At 44.2% G+C, this 23,871-nt stretch overlaps 2 protein-coding genes and 1 long non-coding RNA gene across 4 annotated transcripts in view; all 3 read right to left on the reverse strand.

The window, feature by feature from the left end:
- Positions 1-1,792: 1,792 nt before the first annotated feature.
- On the reverse strand, positions 1,793-4,658 carry LOC118509924. Its single transcript, XM_036051257.1, has 4 exons — positions 4,345-4,658; positions 2,742-2,965; positions 2,462-2,644; positions 1,793-2,397 (listed from the first exon to the last, which is right to left on the reverse strand). The coding sequence occupies exons 1-4, from the start codon at positions 4,351-4,353 to the stop codon at positions 2,073-2,075; spliced, it is 741 nt and encodes a 246-aa protein (XP_035907150.1). The 5' UTR covers positions 4,354-4,658; the 3' UTR covers positions 1,793-2,072.
- A 3,582-nt stretch (positions 4,659-8,240) lies between these two features.
- LOC118509933 lies at positions 8,241-9,829 on the reverse strand. The gene is made up of 2 exons (XR_004905953.1): positions 9,411-9,829; positions 8,241-9,128 (listed from the first exon to the last, which is right to left on the reverse strand). It is a non-coding gene; the product is annotated as an uncharacterized LOC118509933 (long non-coding RNA).
- A 4,451-nt stretch (positions 9,830-14,280) lies between these two features.
- The window catches only part of LOC118509948, a 67,530-nt gene continuing 57,939 nt past the window's right edge, over positions 14,281-23,871 (reverse strand). For both annotated transcript variants that reach the window (XM_036051294.1, XM_036051283.1), the window contains exons 6-8: positions 20,814-20,896; positions 20,610-20,731; positions 14,281-19,465 (exon numbers count right to left, since the gene is read on the reverse strand). In XM_036051294.1, the coding sequence (XP_035907187.1) occupies positions 19,211-19,465; positions 20,610-20,731; positions 20,814-20,896 (460 nt within the window). In that variant the 3' untranslated portion in view covers positions 14,281-19,210. The remainder of the gene's footprint in view (positions 19,466-20,609; positions 20,732-20,813; positions 20,897-23,871) is intronic.

A 23,871-nucleotide genomic window follows, 5' to 3' on the forward strand; every position in this document is an offset into this window, starting at 1 on the left:
TACTTTTTCCACTTAGCTCTTCAAGCTCAAGAGTCCTTGACATGCGAATTCTGGATTCTTGGACTCAGTTGTCTTCAAGGTTAGATTGCCCGTTCATAACCTCTTGGGGTTACTGATCATAGATTCCTGGAACCAGATCCGAAGATTGAAACAAGTTTCCACAGTGTCTACTTTGTCTGCTTGGCTCAACAATCTCAAGAGTCCTTGACATGCGAATTCTGGATTCTTGGACTTAGTTGTCTTCAAGGTTAGATTCTTCTTCTTCTTCCTTGGCACTACATCCTCGAGAGGTCTCGGCCTGCCATTTCTGGCTTTCTGTGACTAAATTTTACCCGTAGTAAAATAGTCAGCCCTGCGTACGGGGAGGCGGTCTGAATGGGATTTGAACCTCGGCCCTGCTGTGTGAAGACCGGCGCCGCTGTCGCCTCGGCCACCGGACCACCCGTTCATAATCAGGTTATGGAATCTTGTTTCCATTTCGACTTCTTTTTGTTTCTGCTACATCAAGAAATTCAATCCTGACATTTCTGGCTTCCTGTCAGTCAGTCTGGCGCATAGCTACGGGTAAAATCAAGTCACAGCAAGCCAGAAATGGCAGGCCGAGACCTTTCAAGGTGGTAGTGCCAAGGAAGAAGAAGAACCGCTGGAGTTACTTATGATGGAGTAACTTTGAAACAGAAACTCTTGAGGCATCTCTCGGATTGTTGGGACTTTACGGGCGAATCTAAATCAGAGACCCTTGAAGCTTGTCAAGAACTCTCTGGGCTTTACCTTCATTAGGCTTTCTCCAAAAGTTAGTAAATTTTCAGCTTGAGTATCACATCAGAATATGGAAGGTATGAAGTCATCAGCGCAGCGCTGCAACTACTTGGTAAATGACGACTTAGCTTCACGATCATCTTTAACTACTGTTGGAGCCTATGCATCTAGCTTGAGATGTTAGTTTTCCGAAAGGATTTTACTCGTCGATATTAGATAGCTGCTCACCTTTTTATTATTACGATATTAGAAAGTAACTCACCTTTTCTTCTTCTTTTCTCTACTCCCGATCCAGCCTATTATATCTCTGTGCACCTGCGTTGGCGTCCTCTGTTAGCACTCCAAGACTCGTAGTCCAAGTCCTCGTGTAGTCCAAAAATCGTTCCCAAAGGTGTTACCGGACGGTTCCGTGAGGTTCGAAATCTTCCATTACGTACGAGTTGTTGGAGCTCGTTTACGGCTACGTAACATGCTACTCACAGCTTCGATTGTACCAAGGTAGCAAAGCTCCTCTACCACCTCGAGATTGCCGCTATTAACTGATACTATACTTCCAAGGCGGGCTCTATCACAAACAAAGTCTCCGGCAAGCAGGTGCTTTGTCTTCGTCTCATTGCTCTTCTATACAATACCTTTGGACCGCGAGCTAGAGTCGGATGTGTGCCTCGTACACTGCCACAGATGCCCGACCGATGATGTTGATGTTGCTCCACGAACTCTAGGAATTGGAGAGATCGGATGACAATTGTCCCCCCGGATGTCGAAATCCGCGCCTACCTTAAATGACATCCTCCAGTCCAGATCACCAACTCACAAGTCACTAGGACTAGTGGTTCGAAAATGGTATGGTATTTGATGTCTAAGGCCGGATAACAGTTTTGATTGGATGAACTCGTCCATGATATCCCATTCAATTTTCGTATCACCAGTAAGTACTATAACACTGCGCATTGACTTCAACCGGAGTACTAGCAGAAATCGATTCTCGTCGAATGAAGTCTGCGCTGAGGACGGCCGAGTAAAAGACAGAAGGTTGTATCAGAATTTGTACTGTAGGATTTATTGGACCAAGCTCCAGGCTACATTTTTCGTCGCATACTCATCGCACTAGATCCCACCTCACATCGTTTACCAGCGAAACAGAACATACGATCCCCTAGCTATATCCTCTTCTCGCATCTTCTCTCGGAACATCTCTCAGATTTTAAATCATATTTCTTACGATACAGTTCTAAGCAAACGGCCACTGTTGTACTTGCATTTTACTTAATAGCTGTTCCTGTGCCTCAAATCGCAGCACAGCGATACCCTATTTACTCATTCGAGCCCACACGCAGATCGTACTTTGGTGGCAGAAACTCATCGGCCGGTTCTTCGTACCTTCGCGGACCATCCTCCTTCGGGGGCAGATAGTCGATGTCCGGTTCCTGCGGTGGGAGATACTCATTGTTTGGCGGTAGGTACGCATTATCCGGACGATCGTAATGGTAGCCATCCTCCTCCAGGGCTGGCTTTGGGGTGGTGGTTGTAGTCGTGGTTGTGGTGGTGGTGGTGGTTGTAGTCGTTCGGGGCGTCGTTGAGCGAGTCGTAAACTTGAGCGGACTAATGGTTCGCTGCGTTGGCTGTACTTGGTTTAGACTAGAAGAGAGGAGAGAGTGAGAGTCTGCACAATAGCCCCTAACAACAAATCAGTCAATCTTACTCGGGAATTTCCAGGTCCAGCTCGGTAATGGGATGATAACCAAACTCGTCGGCAGTGTACCGGACCCGGTATCGCTTTCCATTAGCACCGGTGTAGGTGTACGAACCCATCACAACGAATGTTTTGGAATCATTCTTTAACTTTCCAATCTGCTCAATCTCGATACCATTCTCCGTCTCGACACTGTAAAAGCAAATTGAAGGGAGGATTTAGACACCAAACCATATAAATGATTCTGACACCTGTCATTATCGGGCAACTCAGACCAGGAGATACTTACGCATACTTAAACTTTCCCTTGCCCTGGTTCCGTACCTCCGCCATCACGATCGACGCCTTCATAACGTTACCGGTGAAGTTGGTCGGGTCCTTCTTATCCTCAACCGGGAACGTAAACTCATCCTCCGAGAAGAGATCATCGTTGCGACTTTTGGCCGGTATCTTGATGCGGGCTGCGTGCAGTGTTGCCAGCGCTATGCACAGCACACCTAGTCCTGCTAGCAGCTGTGTGCGAGATAACAGACAGAGCCAGGGTGAGCGAATGCTAATTAGCAGTAAAATCCACTCCATAAGGCGCCCCATAAGCACATCCCACACTATCTCCAACAGCGATCTGTCAGGCGGCCATTAAAATGATATCAATCAAACCAGGAAGTGGTGGTCGAAAAGAAAAGACAAAAAAAAAACAACGCGACCAGATGTAACCGATGCTACCACCGGAACAACTTCATTAGTCGTCCCATTATGCTCACAATGACAACAGGTAGATGAGGAGCAAAAACAACGCTTCTCTTGGTTGATGATAAATCACCAATTTCTACAAGAAGTGACACCTGCTCCAAAGCATATCGCACCAACGAAATCACAGAAACAAGACACAGAAAACAACATGGATTCACCTAACCCAACACAAATCACCCCAGTGACACCCCTTATACACTTAGGAGATCTCTTCTCCACAAAAAAACAGCTCGACATCTGCGTGTGCACGCGCGAGCGCCACAGCGTCTAATGGCGTCGTGGCGAGGATTACTTCCTGATTATGCTAATCTGCCCCGAGATGCTCCGTCCCAGATGGATCGGCTTTTAATTACGATGAAAACCTTCTCTCGATCCTCACCCAATAAAAGCGATTAATAGGATTTTATGGGTATTATAATTTTTCATTAGCTCAATCATCGACGATCGCCAGCGGTCGGTTTGGGATTGGAAAATAAGAATTTATAACAACTTCGGCTAAATGTTCTGCAGACAGACGGGATACAGAAGATAAACTGTCTATTAATCGAGCTGAATAAAGCTCATCAAGGAAGCATTAGACGGATGAGAGATTCTACCATGACTCCATGGTGCGTTCTGATTCCGAGACACCAGCGAATGTGCTCTGGAGCACTTCTGTTGATGCTTCGGGACCAAACCACAAAAACTCACACTGAATAGCACAAAACACAAAGCAACCAACCCAAGGTTGGTAGAATTCGGGAAAATGTTTGCACACATTAATTCTGTACGTGATGCGTGTGCGTGCGATTTTGGAGAACCTCTCGCATAGGGTGGAACTGGTTTTTGGGTCTACTTGAAATTGAAGTTCACAAGCTTAACGCACGTGCTTTTCGGTGGCTGGTGTGTCAATTTCGAATATTATTGCCAAATGAGCAATAAGGTGATGCCAACTTCAGAGAAATTCTTAATGAAAGTTAACTTCCTTCCAGTCTACTACTCCCAGACTCTAAAGTCTGAAGAATCCGATCGGCTGGACACGTGCTGTTTGATTGACTGTTGAAGTTTGAATCTGTTGGAGGGTGGGTCCGGATGTATTCCAGAGTTCTGACCATCAGGTCCCAATCAGGATGGTGTAGTTACTCCGAAGTCCTCTCACTTACATGTTTCATTGTTGTTCACGTGGCGCACTGACTAAGTCCACTTAAGTAACACAAATGTACACACTTGCACTAACGTCTATCAAGCACAGACACTCACAATTCTAAACTCACGCCCCCGCATACACTCACGCACGGCACGACAACTCCACCAGGATGCGAAGCACCGAGAGGACCCACCAGCAAACAAAATCGTGGACGTGCGCAAACAGTTCTTAGTTCCACACCAGTGCCAGTGGCTATGAGCCGGGTGGGGCCGATGCCGATGTGCAAAGGATCAGTTTCGGTGACAAACTAAACCAGACCGAACGGACGGATAAGCACTTTATACTGGAGAATCCCCCAAAATCATGATGACGGGGCCCAGAAAACTATAGCGAACCTCCAAAGATGCGACAAGCAGGTAGCAGCAGCAACAACAACAAAGAAGAAGACGAACAAACCACACGCGGGCCTAGTGTCAACCGCCTTTTCCATCCGCAAGCTGAGGTCTTCTTTTGGGCCTCGCAATACCTCCCGCAATATCTCTTCCTCTGCGCACCACTCAATCTTGGAGGCTTTCCTAAGCCGCTGCTCCACCACACCCTATAACACTATTAGGTTCCGTCTCTGGTTTTCATTCACTCACTCGCTCACATCAGGCTCATACTGTCTCTCTCTCTCTCTTCATCTTTTTCGCTCTATCTTTCTCTCTCAGCGAGCGAGATTTGTCAGGTCCGCGAGTCACACACTTGTTCTGGAGCATCGAGCTTAATCTGCAAACTCGTCAAAAGGGGAAAGGAAAGCGAGGGGGGGGGGGGGTGAGGGCGCGGTGAACGATCGAAGCGTTTGATATTCGGATTCGGAACGTTTTCGCTTTGCCGTCCATTATCGGGATCGGTGCCGTCGAGTCACATGGGTAAGAGTTCCACCAGGTGATAGCTCTGTAGATGTCAAATGTCGTGGCGTGGGGTTTGTTGATGTTGGGCGCGCGGAAAAAAACTGGACTGGATGCTTTATAACTAGCGTTATCATCTAATTAGCTAGGCTTTGCGCTTCCATAATATCTGGTCTAGTTATTTGTGATTTTGTTTTGTCCAATATGTCTTAGCTTAGAGCCTGGCGTTCTGAGAGGATAAATTCAAATCATCAAGACCAAAAATTTGCCAATGATTATCAACCCAAATTATCAGAAATCTGGATACTCTGTAGACTACATTTGAATCTAATACTTTCAGTGCACTTTATCGCTGAGGTCAACCACCCTAGGATTAGCTTCAAAAACTGGTTTTCGCCAAATGCGAATGTAGCCTAAAATATTTAAAGTTCAGGATTTATAAATTGCCAGTTAAGAAGTCCTGTGGGAGTTAAGCAGTTTGAAAGTGCTCATAAAGTGAAATCTTGAAAGAAGGGGAGCAAAAAAATTCTTGAACCGCAACGGTAGAACTTTGCAATTTAGATAAAATATCGATCACAACATTATATTGCTGCTAGAGAAAGAATTCTTGGAGTCTGGACCAAGTCGAAAGATTACTACCAGACTATAAGAAACTACCAGAGTTCTTACCGATGGGAGTCTTGAAGATGAAGGCGACATTATGGACACTACCGATTGTAGATCAGTGTCGTGCTCTACCATTCAGAACATTGCCCTTCATAACGGTTAGATACTCTCACTCTAGCGACGGAAAGTCTTATGCAATGGGAGAATGGAAGAATCAGGCCACCGTGCGATAAATAACGCTCGGAGGTGACAGGCCGAAACGAAAACGAGAACACCGACCGAGGATCGATTTACGTCAGAGCGCGAGAACCGGTAGAGACCGCACAGTGTGATTTCTGGAACAGATCTGCCGATTCTACCCCAATTCAAGTATATCACAAGCTCACGAGTGACATATGTTTCTTGCCTACCTTGCAGCATTACAGCCTGTTGTTAGGGAAGACTAATCGTTCCTCCCACGCGGACCGACACAAGAAAAAAAAATCTAAAATCACGCTTGAAATCTTGAACTTGAATATCCAACACCTGTTTCGACCTGTGTTGACCCCCCCCTCCTTAGTGGAGCGTCGTTGGCTAGAACACTCCCACGGATGACGTTTACCATGGCAATGTCCACGAGACATTTTCTTGTTTACCATCCCAACCACACCGCAAACTGTTTGCACAATTACTTAAAGTTCATATTCAAATGTCTTCCTGCAGGTTTGGTGCTGCTTCGACCGTTCAGAAGCTAACCCACCGCAGAGGCCGTAGAAAGGGAATCCCGAAACGGTGGTGCCTCCTCCGTACAGCGGAACTCGCCGGTCATGGGTGGGCAAGAAAAGCAAGAGTGAACGCAGCTTGAATACATACAAAGCAAATTTGAGCAATTCGGCGAATTTGAACACCAACGCTCTCTCGCGCTTCACAGTACCTGTACCGGGGACTGTGCGAAAAAAAAAGAAACCGGTCTAGCAGATCTCTTGCCCGATAGGCGAACCAGAACACCTGACAAACATGGCGCAAAAGAGGTTCTTTCGGAGCGGTGCTGATTCACTGCTGCATGGTTCGCAAGGGTAGTAAGGTTCTTTGACTTGCTTGCTTTCTCGCTTTCTCGATAAGCGGTTGGACATTTTCCCCTTGCCGGGAGATCAGTGAGATGACTGTGATAGGGATGCCAGATGGGAGTATGGATTGGACGCTCGAAGCGGACGCTCCCTGGATTCAGGTTTGTATGCATATCGGATCGGAGCTTTTGGAAGACCTTATACCTGGAACCAAAAAAACGAAAAAAAGATCCCCAACATTCACTGCCTAATTAGCAACAGGGGTTAATTTATCGCGAACTTGTGGTAAGAATCGCGACCCAACAACAGCCTGTTGTTGCATAACTTGTCGGGAGATATCTCTATATGCTCTGGAGCTGGAGCTTCTTCTTTTCCTTTACTCCGGAGTCTTCACGCGAGCATTTCTGGTCCATCTGGATATCCTCTGGAGCTGGAGCTTCTTCTCCTCCTTTGTTACGGAGTCTTCTCGCAAGAATTTCTGGTCCATCTGGATATCCTCTGGAGCTGGAGCTTCTTCTGCTCCTTTACAATGGAGTCTTCTCGCGAGAATTTCTAGTCCATCTGGATAACCTCTGGAGCTGGAGCTTCTTCTCCCCCTTTACTTCGGAGTCTTTGCGCGAGAATTTCTGGTCGATCTGGTCCAGATTCAGAATGGTTCTTCCCCGGGCACAGAGGATTCCCCGGGCGAGACATTAATTAATGGTTGCAACTCGGCCGAAGAATTATCGTACCCTTATCATCACAGATCGTTGCCGGGATGCGTTTGTCAACAACCATCTACTTAAACCTTAAATGGCTAGTTAACGTGTTGGGGACATAAAACACCAGCCAGAGCACGTTGTTCGTCCGCACCACTAATGGCATTTGATGGTCATTCGTGATCAACATTTATATGCACTATAACGCAAAAATGACTAAACACAGACGGAAACGTCTGACACTTCTCGCCGCCATCTGCCTCGATACTTCCCCAGCTACTCATCATGAGAGATTTTGCACGCAGATCGTGCCCAAATTGGTGGTTAGCTAAGTGATCGGCCCGAACGAAAGGATCAAATTTCTAAATGAGCATCAATCCAATAAAGGCGGATTAGCATACCGGACGGCAGCAAAAGCAGCAAAACCCAAACAGTAAACAACAAGAACAAAACACCAAGAAATCCACATACGGTACAATCAATGCCCGAAGAACCGACAAATGGCGATAACAACTATCAGCTCGAGGGGTTGAGAAGCACGAGGCATGATATACAAATTTGATATGCTTAAATATTCATTAATCTTGGTCTGCGTGCGAATGAGTTACTTCTATGGATACGGTAGAATCGATTGCTGCAGAACGGCACCTTGACGGAAGTTTTTTTTTTTCATTTTGTTTGTAGAATTCTTAATCTCTAGCAGCAATTTGTTTGATTGCACTATTCTAGATTGCTTTGAAGTTTCGGAAGATGCGAAGAGCAAAGTCTAACCATGGAAGAGCAAAGTATGGCGCTGATATGTTTTGGAGCTGCGCGAAACAAGTTGGATCCGGGAAGTGATAAATATTGTTTGGGTGTCATCGGACATTTCTGAGTAACGTTTGGAACGAGAATTTATTAGAGTCTCGATATCTACTGATCCTGTCGATGTCTGACATGGGTGTTACAAGGGTTCCAAATTGACAGCGAAAGAGCTTTTGTTGAAAGATCTCTTTCAAGTCCTTAACCTGCTTGGTTCAATCAAGGTTTCAATCTTCGCTCAAGTCACGCGACTTGGACCAATGCTCAAGAACTGATGTGCTCACATACGATGCCCCACAAGCCGTACTTCCTTTCTAAATTACATCACCAGTGTTACCATCGCGCCCCAGTTCATCGCCGTGCTCATCTGGGCGCATCCAATGTCAAGTGCGGGCCTGTCCGGACTCCGAAACAGGAATATGATAAAGGCATCGCTCAACGCACCAATGCGGCTGAATGTCATCCCGCGCATTCGATCCGGCCCTGATCCGGTATCGGTTTCGGCCATTGTTGCACAAGCCCGCGGAGAGGATTAGCAGTTCGCGGCCGGCCAGTTCAGCTCCAGGGTGCTTCACGCTGGCTTCACGGTCGCCGGGTCAGTGCCAAACCGGGTGCAGCGGATAACCCGATAAAGTCGAATGCGTTGAAGAGGGGCCGCCTCGCAGTGACAGGAGACGTGTCGGTAACGCCTAGCCAATGAAGTTGGGCAACGAGTTCGGGGCGATATACGTACGCCGTCCGCATCATGTGTGCTTAACCCTTGAAGAAGAGGAGACTGCATTGCTGTATATGGAGCATTTTATGGGGAGTTGGTTGTGGAGTGTTGAGTATTTGTTGAAGAATTGCAGTTCAGAAATGCTCGGATAATAGATCTTCAACAATTCTACGATAATCAGCTGAGCAGTCAGTCAAGGGTTAATGGTGGGATGACTATCAATACTAGACCTAGCCGATCTTAGGACCAATCTTTTCCGAATCTGATGAGATGAGGCTCCAGGAAACACTCTCAAACATATCCATGCCACGGTGTACTACGCATACCGGTAATTAACGCCAAACTGCCACCAGGAAAGAACAGCGACCGCTTTAGGCTCATCGCTACCAAAGACGCCCCGCAGACTAGATCAGCTATGCTAAGCAGCAATCGGCAACAGGTTGCGATCGGTCAGTTTCCTCACGGTCCATAAGTCATTCCCGCTACTTGGTAACACACATCTTCAAAAATTTCCACCCAAAAAAAAAAAAGATATCAAGCACCATCATAAAAAAGCCAAACCACCATCTTGGTTTTGCGTAGGGTTCCCATGGTAGACGGGGCAATATTTCGTTACGATTATGACCTGTCACACGGCGCAAGAAGATTGACGACTTGCGACGCTCTTCAGTCAGTTTTTGAATTAAAAATTAGATTAGAGACGGAAGAAAACAGACACCGGCCCAGCTGTGTGTGTTTGTGTGTGTGCCCGCTCGTCACTGTGCATTTTTGGAGCGAGATAGAGCGAGATGTTTAGCCGGTTTCAATCTCTGCCCTTGACGATTTTTTGGGGTGCGTCCATCCAAACGTCCATCGACGGGTGGCCCCCGTCGATGGGGGCCTTTTTCTCAATATCAGTTAAGATCTATACCAAGCGCCAAAAGCCGAAAGGCGTTGCGTGTGTGTGGGCTTTGCGCACTGATTCACTGTGCGTGGCCGCGGTTGTCTCGTCCGACACTGACCCGATTGATAGCACCCGATGGTCCGGTTATTACTACGCGGTAAGACTTCGGAGACTGGGTTGATAATGGAAGTGACGATAGAATTTTGATGGAAAGCAATGCCAGGAGTTTCTGAGAGTGATGAGAATATTTATATTCTCTGAAGCTTGAACTCTTCTTAACTTGTACTTCTGAGTCTACGAGTGAGAATTTCCGGTCGATCTGGATATCCTCTGGAGCATTCTTACTCTTCTTCCCCGTAACGTGATAAGACTCGGGAGACTTGGCTGATAAAGGTAGTGACGATAAAATACTGATGGACATCAGTATCTGGAGGACCGCATTGAAGTTTGCTCAGAGTTATGTGAATGGGCGAGATCTTTATATTCTCTGAAACTGGTACTCTTCCTTCCTTTATTGCGAACGAGGATTGCTGTGTCGGTCTGGATATCCTAAGCAGCTGAAACTCTTCTTCCCCGTTACACGATAAGACTCCGGAGACTTGGCTGATAAGAGTATTGATGAACATCAATATTTGGAGGACCGTTTTGCCGTTGCTGAGAGTGCTGGGAATTAGGATGAGAACTTGCTGTTTTAAACAGAGTGCAGCAGCAAGAACCTGTCCCTGCACGAAAATCTTCGGAAGCAATCTTCGGTTAGGAAAATCGCACTATTCCAGCAACATAAAACGTCCCGTTGTGCTAATCTGTATGACCTTGTGGAGATCCTTAATATTAACTCAAGGTCTCTGGGCCACCTGAGCCGTCTGTTGATCCTCACCGTTTTAGGAGATATTCTTGAGCTCATCTCAACTGAGACAACTTAAGCAGCATTAACAAAACGCTCCTCACCCACGATGATCCCGGAATCGATCAAACTCGACCGGTTCAGCCAGTAAAAACGTCAATTTGCCAATCACCATCAAAATCGTCGAACGGGGAGGACCATTAAAAGCACGGCGCGTATGTGATTAGAAGATGAACCATACTAAATGTCATGCGCCCATTTCGCGAATCGCACATCAAACGGATTTCGGATGCTCCTCTGTTGTGTGACGACAATAAATTGTGTAGTCATGACTTTCAAGGGAGCGAGCCGGACATCCTACAGGCGTACACAAAGCAAAAGCTGGAAATTCATTAACCATCCACCATCCCAAAGTAGTAGCACTGGATTTGCATCACAATTGAACATATTCGGTACGGACGTGCTCATCGGCTCGGTCAGACGGTCGGAGAGTCGGGACAGAGAATATGGTAATTTGGGTTCGTCGATAATAAATGCCGTTTGCGGGCGGAGTCTCTGTGGACCACTGTGGAGCACCGGCACGTCAATCACAGGTTCGATCGTTCGCCGCCGAGACACAATTCCGATCCGATCGGACTGATTGTGATAGGGAAGTGGAGTAGTAGCGAGGGTGTGTGTGTATGTGTTGTGGTGATCAACTGTTTTGCCTTGGCATTTGAAGCATTCCATCACACGCCTGCGGGTGGTTTTCATTTCATGGCGGGTGCATTTAGTGATTAAGTGACAAAGCGTGACACTTTGACATATTGGTGGACTTTTTTGTTCCTAGCATGAAAAGCAACATCAGATTCGTTGTTTCGTTTTGGAAAGTTGAAATATTGATTGGGGAAAATTTGAAGGTAACTAGAATATTATCAATAGCCCCACAGTCGTGGTGGGGCAAGACAACTGCCACTCGCAAAACTTCCAATCGGATGTCTACCGTAAGCTAACATTTACACTCTCGGACGCTATATTTAATGTTTTTTGGGTGCTCAAACTTCTCCCTGCTTCTTAATCTGTTTCTACGGTTGTGCCATTACCATAAATCAAGTAATTAGCTGCAAACATTAGGGGCAGCAAACGGGTGGAACTCAAAATGTCAAACCCAAAAACGGTACGAGCAATATCCAAGCAACACAAATCGTACCAAGCTGCTTTGCTTGGCAGTAAATCAACCGTGAGTGCGCTAATGCTACTGGATCACCGTTATCACCTTCCGTTTTCCTTTTACAGGTTTTGCTGGTGCCACAAAACAAATGTGCCTTTAAGTGCTGGGGATGTCACTACTGGGGCGTTTCCAGCTATCAAGGTTAAACAGGACAGGAAGCTCTTAGAGCGCGAGATAATGCTGATGTTAGTAGCTCGCCAGGTGTGAACTGATTAATGGATTATTTGTAGGTAGACTCTCAAGGGAAGTTCTAGATGATAGAGTGTTAGAATGCTTCCTTGGAGGATGCCACGTATGAGGTTCACAACTCTCTCACGTTTGACAGCCCATAAGCCTATCATCCTGACTAGAATGAGAAGAAATTTGAGTCAGTATTGTACATACGGATATAGTGATGATGCTCTTCGAGAACGTGTTTTAGAAACTTTTTCAATATCCTTTTCTGTGATCGATCAGAATCTGTGATATGAAATTTTAAAAGTCACCACCAATACATCGTGAAGCGCCTGGATGTTTTCACTAAATTTTTTATAGCTATCGTAAACCTGTAATTTGGCATCCTTTTGGGAATCTCAAAATGGCAAAATGAAGATTGGATCAGTCAAGTATAATTAGTTGTTTGGCCTCACTGGAGAGAAATGAGGAGAAATAAGAGAGATTAGCGATAAAATTAAGATAGAATCGTGAGAAAATGACAGAGAATTGAGAGAAAATTGGGAGAGAATCAAGATAAAATTGAGAGAGAAACGAGTAAGGATCGAGAGAGTAATGATAGAGAATCGAGAAAAACATCAGAGAGAAATGAGAGAGAATCAAGTAAATTCGAGAGAGAATCGATAGAAAAAGAGGGAGAATCGAGAAAGACATGAGGGAGAAATGAGAGAGTAATGGGAGGAGAATAAGAGAGAAGCGAGGTGAAATTGAAAGAGAATCGGGAGATAAATGATAGAGAAACGCGAGAAAATCCTTAGATAATTGAGCGAGACCCGAGAGAGAATCGAGATGATAATGAAAGAGAACTGAAAGGTAATCAAAAGAGAAATGAGAGCGAACCGAGAGAAAATCTAGATTTATACGAGCGAATACGGAGAGAAAAAGAAATGGGAGAGAAAATAGAGAGAAGCGAGAGCAATGAAAGGGAATCGAAAGAGAAATGTGAGAGAATCGAGAAAGAATCTAGAGAAAAATGAGAGAGAATCGAGAGCAAAATGAGAGAGATTTGTAAGAAAAGAGAGAGAAAGAAAATTAAGAGAGCAAGAAGAGAGGATGGAGAGAGACATGAGTTAGAAATGAGAGAGAATCGAAATGGGAGAGAAATGAATGAGAAGCGAGAGATTTTCGTTCGGGATTCTCTCTTGATTTTCTTTCATTTCTCTCTCAATTTTTTCTTATTTGTCTTTCGATTTTTGCTCATTACTCTCGATTCTCTCTGATTTATCTCTCGTTTTTCTATAATTTTGTTTCATTCATCAAGAAAGGCCTGTATTGCCGTATTGCTGTTTTTCTATAATTTACCTATTTATAGAAATATAACTCTCAGTTCTCTTAGTTCGTATTTCTCTTTGCAGGTATCTTAGTTCACTCGACCTAGTGTTGTGTCCAGTAGTGCTCTTAAAGCAGAGGGTAATTACTCGCTGACTCGTCTGAGGTGAGTCCTCATGGTACTAAGAGTTCGAACAGCGCGAAGAGCTCAAATAGTGTGTAGATATACCTCATGAGGGCGAAGATCTGGAAGAATTATAAAAACTTCCTCGTGAGCGCAGAGCTTCATATTGAGACTTGTGTCTGTCACTCTTTTATGTGAGTCTCTGCTATATTACAAGTATCGCAGAGTGCGGAACTACCATTAGAATGCGCTTTGAACTCTCAATTTGCAGGGGCCATCCCGGGCCTCAGAACCTCTTCACGTCCCAACACCAAACCAACTTTAATAGACCAGGCTCGTTTCACTGGGTCTCTTTCGGCACCTTATTTCAACGAGGCCTCTTTTGCGAGACCCCTTAGACGAGGCTCTAAATATGAGGCTACCCCATATATGAGGTATCCGAAGGTAAATCCTTAGCTACTGGATAACATTCCTATAACGTGAGCGGGATTTCGAGGATTTCTGCTTCAGCTATTTTTACTCACATACACTATAGACACCGCTCACGCCAGTAGGTCACATCTTCACTTACTCACTCCCAACACTATGGTTTCCACACCCGGCATCATCTCAAGCTCAAGCAAACGCAAAAAGAAGAGACCGACGGTTCTACATACTTTTCCATTTTCTTCTTTATTGAAATATCTTTCCTCTTCTTCTGCTTCTTCTTCTGGTTTTTCTTTTTAATAGCGGGATCTCATCATATAGTTAACATCTTCTCCGTTTTTTGTTCACTTCTTTGTTGTTGTTACTGTTTGTTTGTTCTACTTCGATTTCGATTTATAGTTTTATTCGCACCGAATCTGCTGTTCATTCTTCACCACCTTTCCCATCTGCACGTTACCTTTCATCCGCTCTCCTTAGTTCTCTCTCTCACTCACATACGTTTTCACCTTTCGAGCAGTAGTTGGTGTGATGACTGCGGAAGTATAAGTCCATCCGGGTAATATCATTCCAGTGTGAGAGTCGTCAACCCTAGTCCGTGATATCTTATTCCTGCACACCATATCCTGGTGTAGTAAGGAGAGGATGTGTTCCTGGCAGATGTCCTATACTGATACGACGACTCTGTACTGTCATCGAGCAGCAAGTGTGTGTGTGTAAGGAAGAGAGAGAAGAGCGGCGTTGATCACCATCAACCGTGTGTGAACCGAAGAACAAGCGTAAATCATCCACACCGAACTCCAGTGCCGTCCGGCCTCGGATTAATCGCCTCAATGTCCACTATACGCACGTTTCAGGTAGCACACTTGCTTTTTTGCACTTATTCACACACCCTCGGTAATGCAATGGTTTTTTGCCTTTTTTTTCCCTTTTTTGCCCCCGCTTTTTCACTACAATTTGTTCCACTCTGTTGTTTCTCTCTGTGTGTATGTGGATAGATGTTTTCCGTACACTACTTTATCGTCTAGTTTACTTTTTTTTTCTGGGTTTTTGTTTTGTTTCGTTTTAGATTTCAATACAATATAATAAATAGATTCTGTGTTCTGTGTGTCTGTCTGTGTCTGTGTGTTTGTATGTTTTTGTTCCCCGTCCGATCATTTCGGCTTGTCTCCGTGGGATTCGTAGAGGGGGGTTTTTTCACGCTTGTAGCTCCCTCTCTCTCTCTCGTTTAACTGCACAATAGACAACTGTTTCAAATTTTCATTTCGACCGTGTTACGGCAAACAATGAATGTGTGTGTGTGTGTGGGTAGCTCACATTGTATAGCTCAACCTAACCTACAAAAAAGTCGGGCGACACGACACACCCTCTGAACCTCTGAATACTAAAAAGAGCGCTCATCATCAATTGTACCGGCGTTTTTTTTATATTCTTTGTGTATGTATATGTATGTATGTGTGTGAGTGTTTTCCTCATACTCATTTCCGAATTTCTGTTGTTAAATTGTTCGGAAATTAAAAAAAAAACAAACAAAAAAAAACATCATCTCACTTAGAGGGATTCGGGCTTCCTTCCAGTACACAGATATATGTATATATATATATATATTTTTTGTTTGCTCCACTCCCTCAGACCAGACTGTGGTGATTTCCGGCACTCGCCTCACTGTTCGAATCTAGTGTTTCTAGTCGCTTTACATACGCTTCTTCGCTTATCGGTTCGCTTTTAATAGTTTTGTTTTTTCTTCTTTAATACACTATACCTAACACCTCTCATTCGCTTCCTTCAGCCATCTTGAATCGTGGGTTACTTCTTTACCATTTTTGCACGTTTAATTGTTTCTTACCGTGTTTCCTTTTGTTTTGTTTTTTTTACATATATTCTACCTTTGTCACTTTTATTTTGTTGTTGTTGTTGTTGTTGGTTGTTTTGTCCCCGTTCTAGAGTTCTAGGCTACGTTTTCTTCACCAGATGATGCTTTTTTTCACAATTGGTTTGTTCGATTTTCGAGTCGAATATATTATATGTGAGTGTGAGTGTGCTTGTGTAGTAGTAGAAGTAGCAGTAGTAGTAGTATCGCCGCCGCCACACAAAATGGCTCCCCTTTAGTCTGTTATGTTTGTGTGTGTGTGTGTTATGCGAGGGTGTGTGTGTATGTGTGTTTGTAATGGGTATGTGTTAGTGACGATAGTAATAACGCGTAACGAATGAAGTGAGATGAGAGATTAGAGCGGAGCAAAACGCTGGAAACGGAAACAAATGGTACACGATGTCACATCGAAAGCCTGAATGCTACCGAAACTTGGCATGAGTGGTGATGATGATGATGATGATGAGGAATTGTTTGTGTGTGTGTGTGTGTAGGAGTGAATATTTGCGCGCCAAGCAAGTGGCAAATTCCCTTTTTTGTTTTGAATTTGCTTACGGTTAGTGCAAGATGGCCGCCGTACTGTTCGTAGTAGACAGTCAATTCCCGTCAGTGATAGTAGTAGGTTCAGGCAGAAATAGTAGTAGTACTAGTATTGGTGGTAGCAGTAGTAGTAGTAGTATAGCACCATCTACATACCAAAGAGTTTAAAAACTGCATCGATTGTTGCGAGTTGAGAGCACTACTAGCTAAAAAGGCTTTCGGCTTTTTAAGTAGTTGCAGTTAGGCAGATCATGGCGGCCACGAAGTTGGATGCAAAACACAATATCGTTGACCTTTATTACTCCATTTTGCTGGCTTTGGTCTGGTTACAACACAATACAATGCAAAACACAATATCGTTGACCTTCATTACTCCATTTTGCTGGCTTTGGTCTGGTTACAACACAGCATGCTCGACTGTAAATAAATTACGACATGACTGTGGCAAAATAGTCAATAAAATAACTTACTTCCATCAAGTGAGTTAATCACTGTACAAGAAAATTCACCAATTCTAACAAAACAATCGCTTCGCTGTTCCAACAGCTATCCAATATGTTATCAAACGTTAGACTGTCTATACTGGTTGTATACGTCTGCTAATACACCTTCCGAATCCTCCGAAAGGCGTTTGCATCGAGCAGTTCATTGTCAAACTGTCGAACATGACAATTGCCCACCCCAAACAACACAAATACACTGCTGCCTGGGAATATAGAAAAAAAGTGATGTAGGACTTCCAATAGGATATACACATGTAAAACACATCATTGCACGTTAAACAAGTTTTGAACTTAACATTAAAAAAAGATTATGGATAATTATAAATAGCTATAACAGAATCCGCACATTTGCATGGATCTATGGATCTATGGAGGTGTGGAACAAAGCAAACAAAAAACTGATGTCTCTTATACTGCTCTTGCCATTTTTGGAATAATCTCACACAACAAAACAATTTTGCAACTTCCCGTCTAGCTCGGTATCTTCTGTAGCTCTTAATGAATGAAATCAATTACTAAATGAATTACTACCACTTTCATGTCACCGTCACCACCCATCATCATCATCATCATTATCCCATTCTGTACACAACAAACAAAAAAATGCAGCAAACTTCCCCCCGCACTCTCTACACTCTACCCTAATCGATTGTTCCATATTCGTGACCGTTTTGGGTTGTTTCCGGGGTCTCCGAAAAAACCGACCAACTGCCTACTTCCTTCTTTTACTTCGTGTGTGTGTGTGCGCATGTGTGTGTAGTGTTTGAGTGTGTGTACATAAATACATATACATATCTATATATTCTCTCGTCTACTGTCGGCGTGTGTCCACTAGTCGTCGTCTTTTTTTTAATACTAAATTTCTAACAATAAATGTTACGGCTTTATACGCCATTAAATGGTGAAGAATTGTGTGTGTGTGTGTTCCGTCCGTTTGTATAGGTGTGTGTGTGATTTGTATTTAGGAGGATAAAGATAAAATTGAGTTCTTTTTGTACACAAACTCATATTAGCTCAGTATATTCTCCCGTCATCGATTTTTGGGATTTCAAAATATTTAAAAAATAATTAACCGCGCCGCCGGTGTCCATGATGATGATATCTACTTCACGCACCGGTTTAATGTCCGCTGCTTTAATGGCGTGTGACATGCAACATGGTTCCAAGCATATACTGACTTACATATTCACGTTGTAACGTGGCGACAAAACAGGATTGGAAGAGAGCAAGATAAAGCCGACCGATCGAAATCGGGGAAATGGGATGCGTACGTATATGCATGCGAATGACGCACACACGTTCACATTCGTGTTACAAAACCAAATAAAACAAATCTAAAAAATATCAGAACTCTATGACTGCAGAGTGTCATTGCGCCAAACCTCTCATTGTCCCAGCACTTCGATCACCTGTCCTTTTGCGTTCCTATCGCACTACATTGCACCAGATGTGTACGTGTATAAATGTGTGTGTGTGTGTGTGAGAGTTGTATGTGTGTGTGTGTGTGAAATTGGGGTGTTGGCCCACACAAATGCGCACACTCATCCGCTTCTCTTCAGCCGCTTAAACCTAACACCCACCTAAACGATCGTCAACGTTTTTTCTTCTTCTTTGTCTCTGGTCGGTTATGTTTTACAAGAATCGCTCCGTTCGCCGCCAACTGTTCTAACCCTATCATTATTAACCTGTTGTACGATCCTGTTCGCCAGTCCTGGACTAGCGAACCAGCATACCAACGCAGCCGAACAATGCTTCTCGTTCCCTAACATCAAAACAAGCAGCAAAAGGTGAATTTTGTTGTTTTCCTCTTCTTAGCATAAAACCCCCCTTCTGATCGCAGCTCACAGATAGAAGAAGACGTAGAAATAGGTTATCGACAACTAGGCGTACGCGACCTTCGCAATATTGAACGTGGATGAGGTGCATGTGTGTGTGGGTGTGTTTGGGTGTGTGTCTAATATACTATGTATGCAAATAGTAGGTTTGCCATCGAAAATTTCTTCTAACCATTGCGACCATCTGCGTTCGTATAAATATATATTTATATATGCATATGTATAACGATATATATTCGCAGATGGTGTATTATTTTCATGTCCATAGTTTTTTTGTTTGCTCCTTTTGTTTAGTTTTGTTTGAACCTCTTTCACACACCTACAAACATACACACACACACCCATCCATCCACCTACACACTCACATACACCTCTACACTGGGATGGGTTGGGGGAGGAGGAGGTGTTTGTTTTACTGTATAACGCAACAGGTGCACTTTTTCTTTTTCTTCTCGTCGATCACGACGTGCGAAGCGGACTGTGGGCCCGGTATCACCTGATTGCTGATCGGTGTCGTGCTGCTGTGCACCGTGCTGCCGTCGGCCACCGTGGTGGTACCATTTTTCGTACCGAGCGCTGGTGAACCGGTACCGGCGGCACCGGTCGTGCCCGGCGATTTGTGGGGCGATTTGGTGCCGTTCTGCTGTGCCGCTTGCAGTTGCGAGGCCTAAAAGTATAGGAAGCATAAGTTAGCGAATGAGATAGTAGCAGTGCGATGAGAAAGACAACTACGTTTTGTCCGACTGAGGGATTAACGCGTAACGGCAATAAGGAAATCTAAATCTAGTCTAGTTTTGCTGCTTAAATTGAGATATTCATTTGCTTTTTTTATAGAACGGGTTACGATTGAATACGATTTACATACGACGAAATGTATGCAATTTAGTTGTATGTTATCTCATATAACTTATAGTTATCTCAAACCGAATTCAGGTATTGGTGGCCGAATTGAAAAGAACTCTAAAGTACGATCCCATCCGGACCCCATATGCAGGGCTGACTGCTTTGCTATGTGTAAAACCATGTCTCAGAAAGCCAGAAATGGCAGGCCGAGACCTTTCGAGGTTGTAGTGCCAAGGAAGAAGAAGTAAGGTACGATAAAGTGGGGTATGATGCAATTGGAGCATCAAGATGTCATTGCTGTCATTGCTCACTCGCTTGATATGCCCTGAGCTGAACCAGTCAGACCTTTGTACGGCAATTCGAAGGCGGGATAATGTCCTAAATTTTATCCTGTATCCTGACTGGCCAAGTGAGGACTAGCGCCACTATCACTTCAGATGACGGACTGTAATTTATCTGTAATAACCTTTTAAAAGTAGTTTTCCAGAATAGTCCCTGAGTATCTTCTTCTTCCTTGGCACTACAACCTCGAGAAGCCTCGGCCTGCCATTTCGGGCTTTCTGTGACTTAATTTTACCTTCATGTTGTTTAAAGAGTCAGCCCTACATACGAGGAGGCGGTCGAGAACCACGGCCCTACCGTGTGAAGTCCGGGCAGACTTGGATTACCGACCGGCCAGATCAAACCGACACTTTAAAGGCTTGATAAACTAAAATATATCACGTTATTGAAAACGTCATATTATTTAGTTGGTTCGTTTTGTCCTTCCTCACTAGGGAAGGACGGTTCGAATACTAAATATATCTTGATTTCAAATCTATCTAAATTCTCTTGTCTCAATAGCTCTCTTCTAGCTTATATGGCTTAACTTTAATTATGTTAATAAAAAAACCTCATCCGTCCGAATATTTCGTTTAAAATAAAATGGCCGTCAGGTCCTCTAGCCGACGAAGCCCACAGGTACACACCTCGTGCTTTGTTACCGCACCATCCACAACCGTCGTGTCTGGGTCGTCGGTGCTGTGACTATCCTTAGGAGTACTTCCGTTCACTAAACTTTGGTCGCCGGTAGGTGTGATCGGTTTGCCACCTGAAACAAAAAATGGAAGGTAAACACATATAAGTGCTTGCTCTGGTGACGGTGCTCAACACCGCTACTCCAATCTACCTACCTTTGATCAGATTGACTATTTCATCTGCTTCCCTCGATAGGTCTCCACCCGGTCTGAATGGATTGTCCCAGCCGGACTCGGTGCTACAATGGAGAAGGAGGGGGGAGAAACAAGAAAAAAAAACATAACACAAAAATCAATATTAGTGCATGTTGCGAGTTGAAAGCAGTAAAACAACGCTACATAACCAAAACAACAAAATCCGATAATAGTTTGTTTGACATGACAAGACACAGCAGGAAAATGGCAAATATGGAAAGCAGTGGGAAGGGGACATGAGTACAATCTGGCACTGATGTGCGTTCAACAATCGCCGCTAGTTCTTCTTCTTCCTCCCACCTGTTCAACCGTGCGAGGATGGTCGTGTTCGGTACGTTCTGGAACTGTTGGTGATGGGCAGCGTACTGGGCCTGGTACGAAGGGTTCGGATAGCCACCGGCACTGGCGATAGCCGTTGCCTGGGCGGCACACTCCTTCAGGTACTCTTCCCTCGGTACCTCCACCACATAGTACAGTGCACCGCCGTGCGATTGGGACGGTGTCGTTGCCGTCGAGTTTACCATGGCTATAGGGGGACTTCGCGATTTTCCTGTGATCCAACACAACACGACAAACAGGCGGAATGTTCTCCTGTTTTTTTTTTTCGTCGGCTTTATCGGGCTTTTCCTACCAGCTCTCAGCTAGGACGTTGCACAATCAGATTAGCTTGAGGACACACAGCACACGCACACACGTTTTGGGGCGACACTGGATCCGCCCTTTCCCACAAAGCGATTTTTTGTTACGGTGTAGCAATGTCAGTAAAGGTACGTCGTAACGAGCACGTCAGCAGTTTGTTTGTGCATTTATGCACGCTAGCACGATCGATGTTTTTTTTTTTTTATTTCGTTTACACTGCACAAGGTATTAACACAATGCCGACAGTAGGCGGATACTGGTAACAACAGACACTGGGCGTCTCCATCGTCTCCAAGTGAAGGAATATTTGAATCTGATCGAAATTTTAAATTAATAAATTGTTGCTTTTTGATCTCAATCAATTTACAATTAATTTCTCTTCTCGTCTCATTGATTCAAGAAGATTTTTTTTTAATATAATCAGTAAAATTCCCTAAATACGTCCAAACCTTAATAACGGCTTAATAACCAAGAAAAGAAAAAAAAACAAAGCACGGCAAGAGAAAGCAATAAACGCACAAAATTTTAACGTTAACGTCATATTTTTAGCCTTTGCTCAGTGGGTCACAGGGACGAAGCACAAACGCACAAACCATCGCCACCGTCTACGGTGATCCCCACCCTTTTAAAGATATTTCAAACGCAAACGTTTGTACTTTTTTTTCAAAACCAAACATGCCACACTTTGGCACAGTTTTGGTTTTTTTTTTCGTAGTTCCCTCACTCTTGTTAGCAGTTCCACACATTTGCGCGCCATACGTGTCTAAATGCGTTACGCAAAAAAAACAAATTCTCTTTCTCTCTCTCTCTCTCTCTCTCTCTCTCTCTCGCTCATACACTTACATACAACCTGTATGATTTTCCGTTTTAGCGGGCAAAAAAAAAAGGAAGCAACACACTACTTTTTAGAATAATTATTGGGTGGGGTTGAGATGACATAGAGAGTGAGAGAGAAGAAAAAACGAACTCATGCCAAGAGGGCGTAAAAATTCCAACGCTAGGAAGGAAAGTGAATAAAGAATTTACGCCATATCATGATGGCGATGGTCTGTGTTGGTGATAGCGAGTAAGGATGCACGCACCAAGAGCCAGGGGGCACGAAATAAGATCGAACTGGGGGGGGGGGAGGGAGGGGAGGTTCCTGTCTGGGAATGGGTTTTTTTTTCTCGCCAACTAAGACGTGAGAAATTATTCGCATGACGCGGACGCGAAAAAAACACCAATGTCACCAGTGTCATGTAATATAAGTGTGATGCGCATTTGCTTGATTAGATTTCATCGAATCGAAACCGGACGGCGAACCGGAAATTTGACATTTCGGCTGTCAAATTTACTAACTCGCTGGTGTGTCTATGTAGAAATATCCGTTCTGACATCGGCACAAACAACTGTCAACAAAGGCAAGTCGTCACATGGGGCGAGGGATCAGGTATTAATGCGAAATCTCGAGCAAAAGAATTGAATATCATTCTGCCATCGTGCTATCACGCTCTCTCTCTCTCTCTCTCTCTCTCTCTGTCTGTCTGTCTTTTATACGCCTAGTTAAATAGTTGATTGTGTCCAGTAGGTGGAGTAGTTGTTGTTGTTGTAGTTGCTGTTGCCATTATTTGCATTTTGAAACACGCTGAACTCCTCACGGTTGATTGAAGTGCTCCAACAGCTCACCAAGCTCACAATATGACACACACGCACACATCCAATTTCTGCAGATCAATTTAATTTCTGCTGGTCATTAAAAAAAAAGGCGAACAAAACATCATTGTCCACTGGGAACGCGGCCGGGAAGAGGTGAGGCGTTTCGCTAGATTTATTGCCCTATTTTTCTCGCTGTTTGGGTTGTTGTTGTTGTAGTATTGTCTCCCTATTCGCGTTGACCTTTAGAGAGTGGTTTTTGTGCAGCAGTAGGAACATTACTACGTACGCGTATATTACTATAGGACTCTCTTTGCATCACTCTCGCTCAGTCTCTCTCTTTTTAAAAGGCACACACACACTCACACACACTTCGAAATATTCGCTCTTCCTATCTGACTACAGTTTGTTACCCTAATTTTCCCATCTAGTTTCGCGGACACTAACACCCATGTGAGAAACTTCACAAGAGGACGCTAGATCTCGTGAGTGACTCCTGCATCCGAACTGTCAAATGATCGACAATTGGCGGCGATAAGAATCGACAAACGTAAGAATCTTAGGGTATTTGTTACTGCAACATGCTTAGTGTTGATAGTACTGAAACCTGGCTTATAGCCGAACTAATAAGACAGCGTTTACTATAGCTGTGTTCCATTCGTAGGAAGCAGAGAGCGAGAGAGAGAGATATCCTCAACGAAAATAGGGAGATGCGATTTACTAAGTGCGCGTGCGCTCCCATACACAT

The sequence above is a fragment of the Anopheles stephensi genome, chromosome X (genome assembly GCF_013141755.1).
Source record: "Anopheles stephensi strain Indian chromosome X, UCI_ANSTEP_V1.0, whole genome shotgun sequence".
In the NCBI taxonomy this organism is placed as follows: domain Eukaryota; kingdom Metazoa; phylum Arthropoda; class Insecta; order Diptera; family Culicidae; genus Anopheles; species Anopheles stephensi.

Excerpts from the sequence above, each read along its gene's own strand:
- LOC118509924 (XM_036051257.1), bottom strand. Across the intron at positions 2,645-2,741 it reads AAGGGAAAGTTTAAGTATGC|TGTCGAGACGGAGAATGGTA; the intron begins GTAAGTATCTCC and ends TTGCTTTTACAG. Across the intron at positions 2,398-2,461 it reads CTGGACCTGGAAATTCCCGA|TCTAAACCAAGTACAGCCAA; the intron begins GTAAGATTGACT and ends CCTCTCTTCTAG.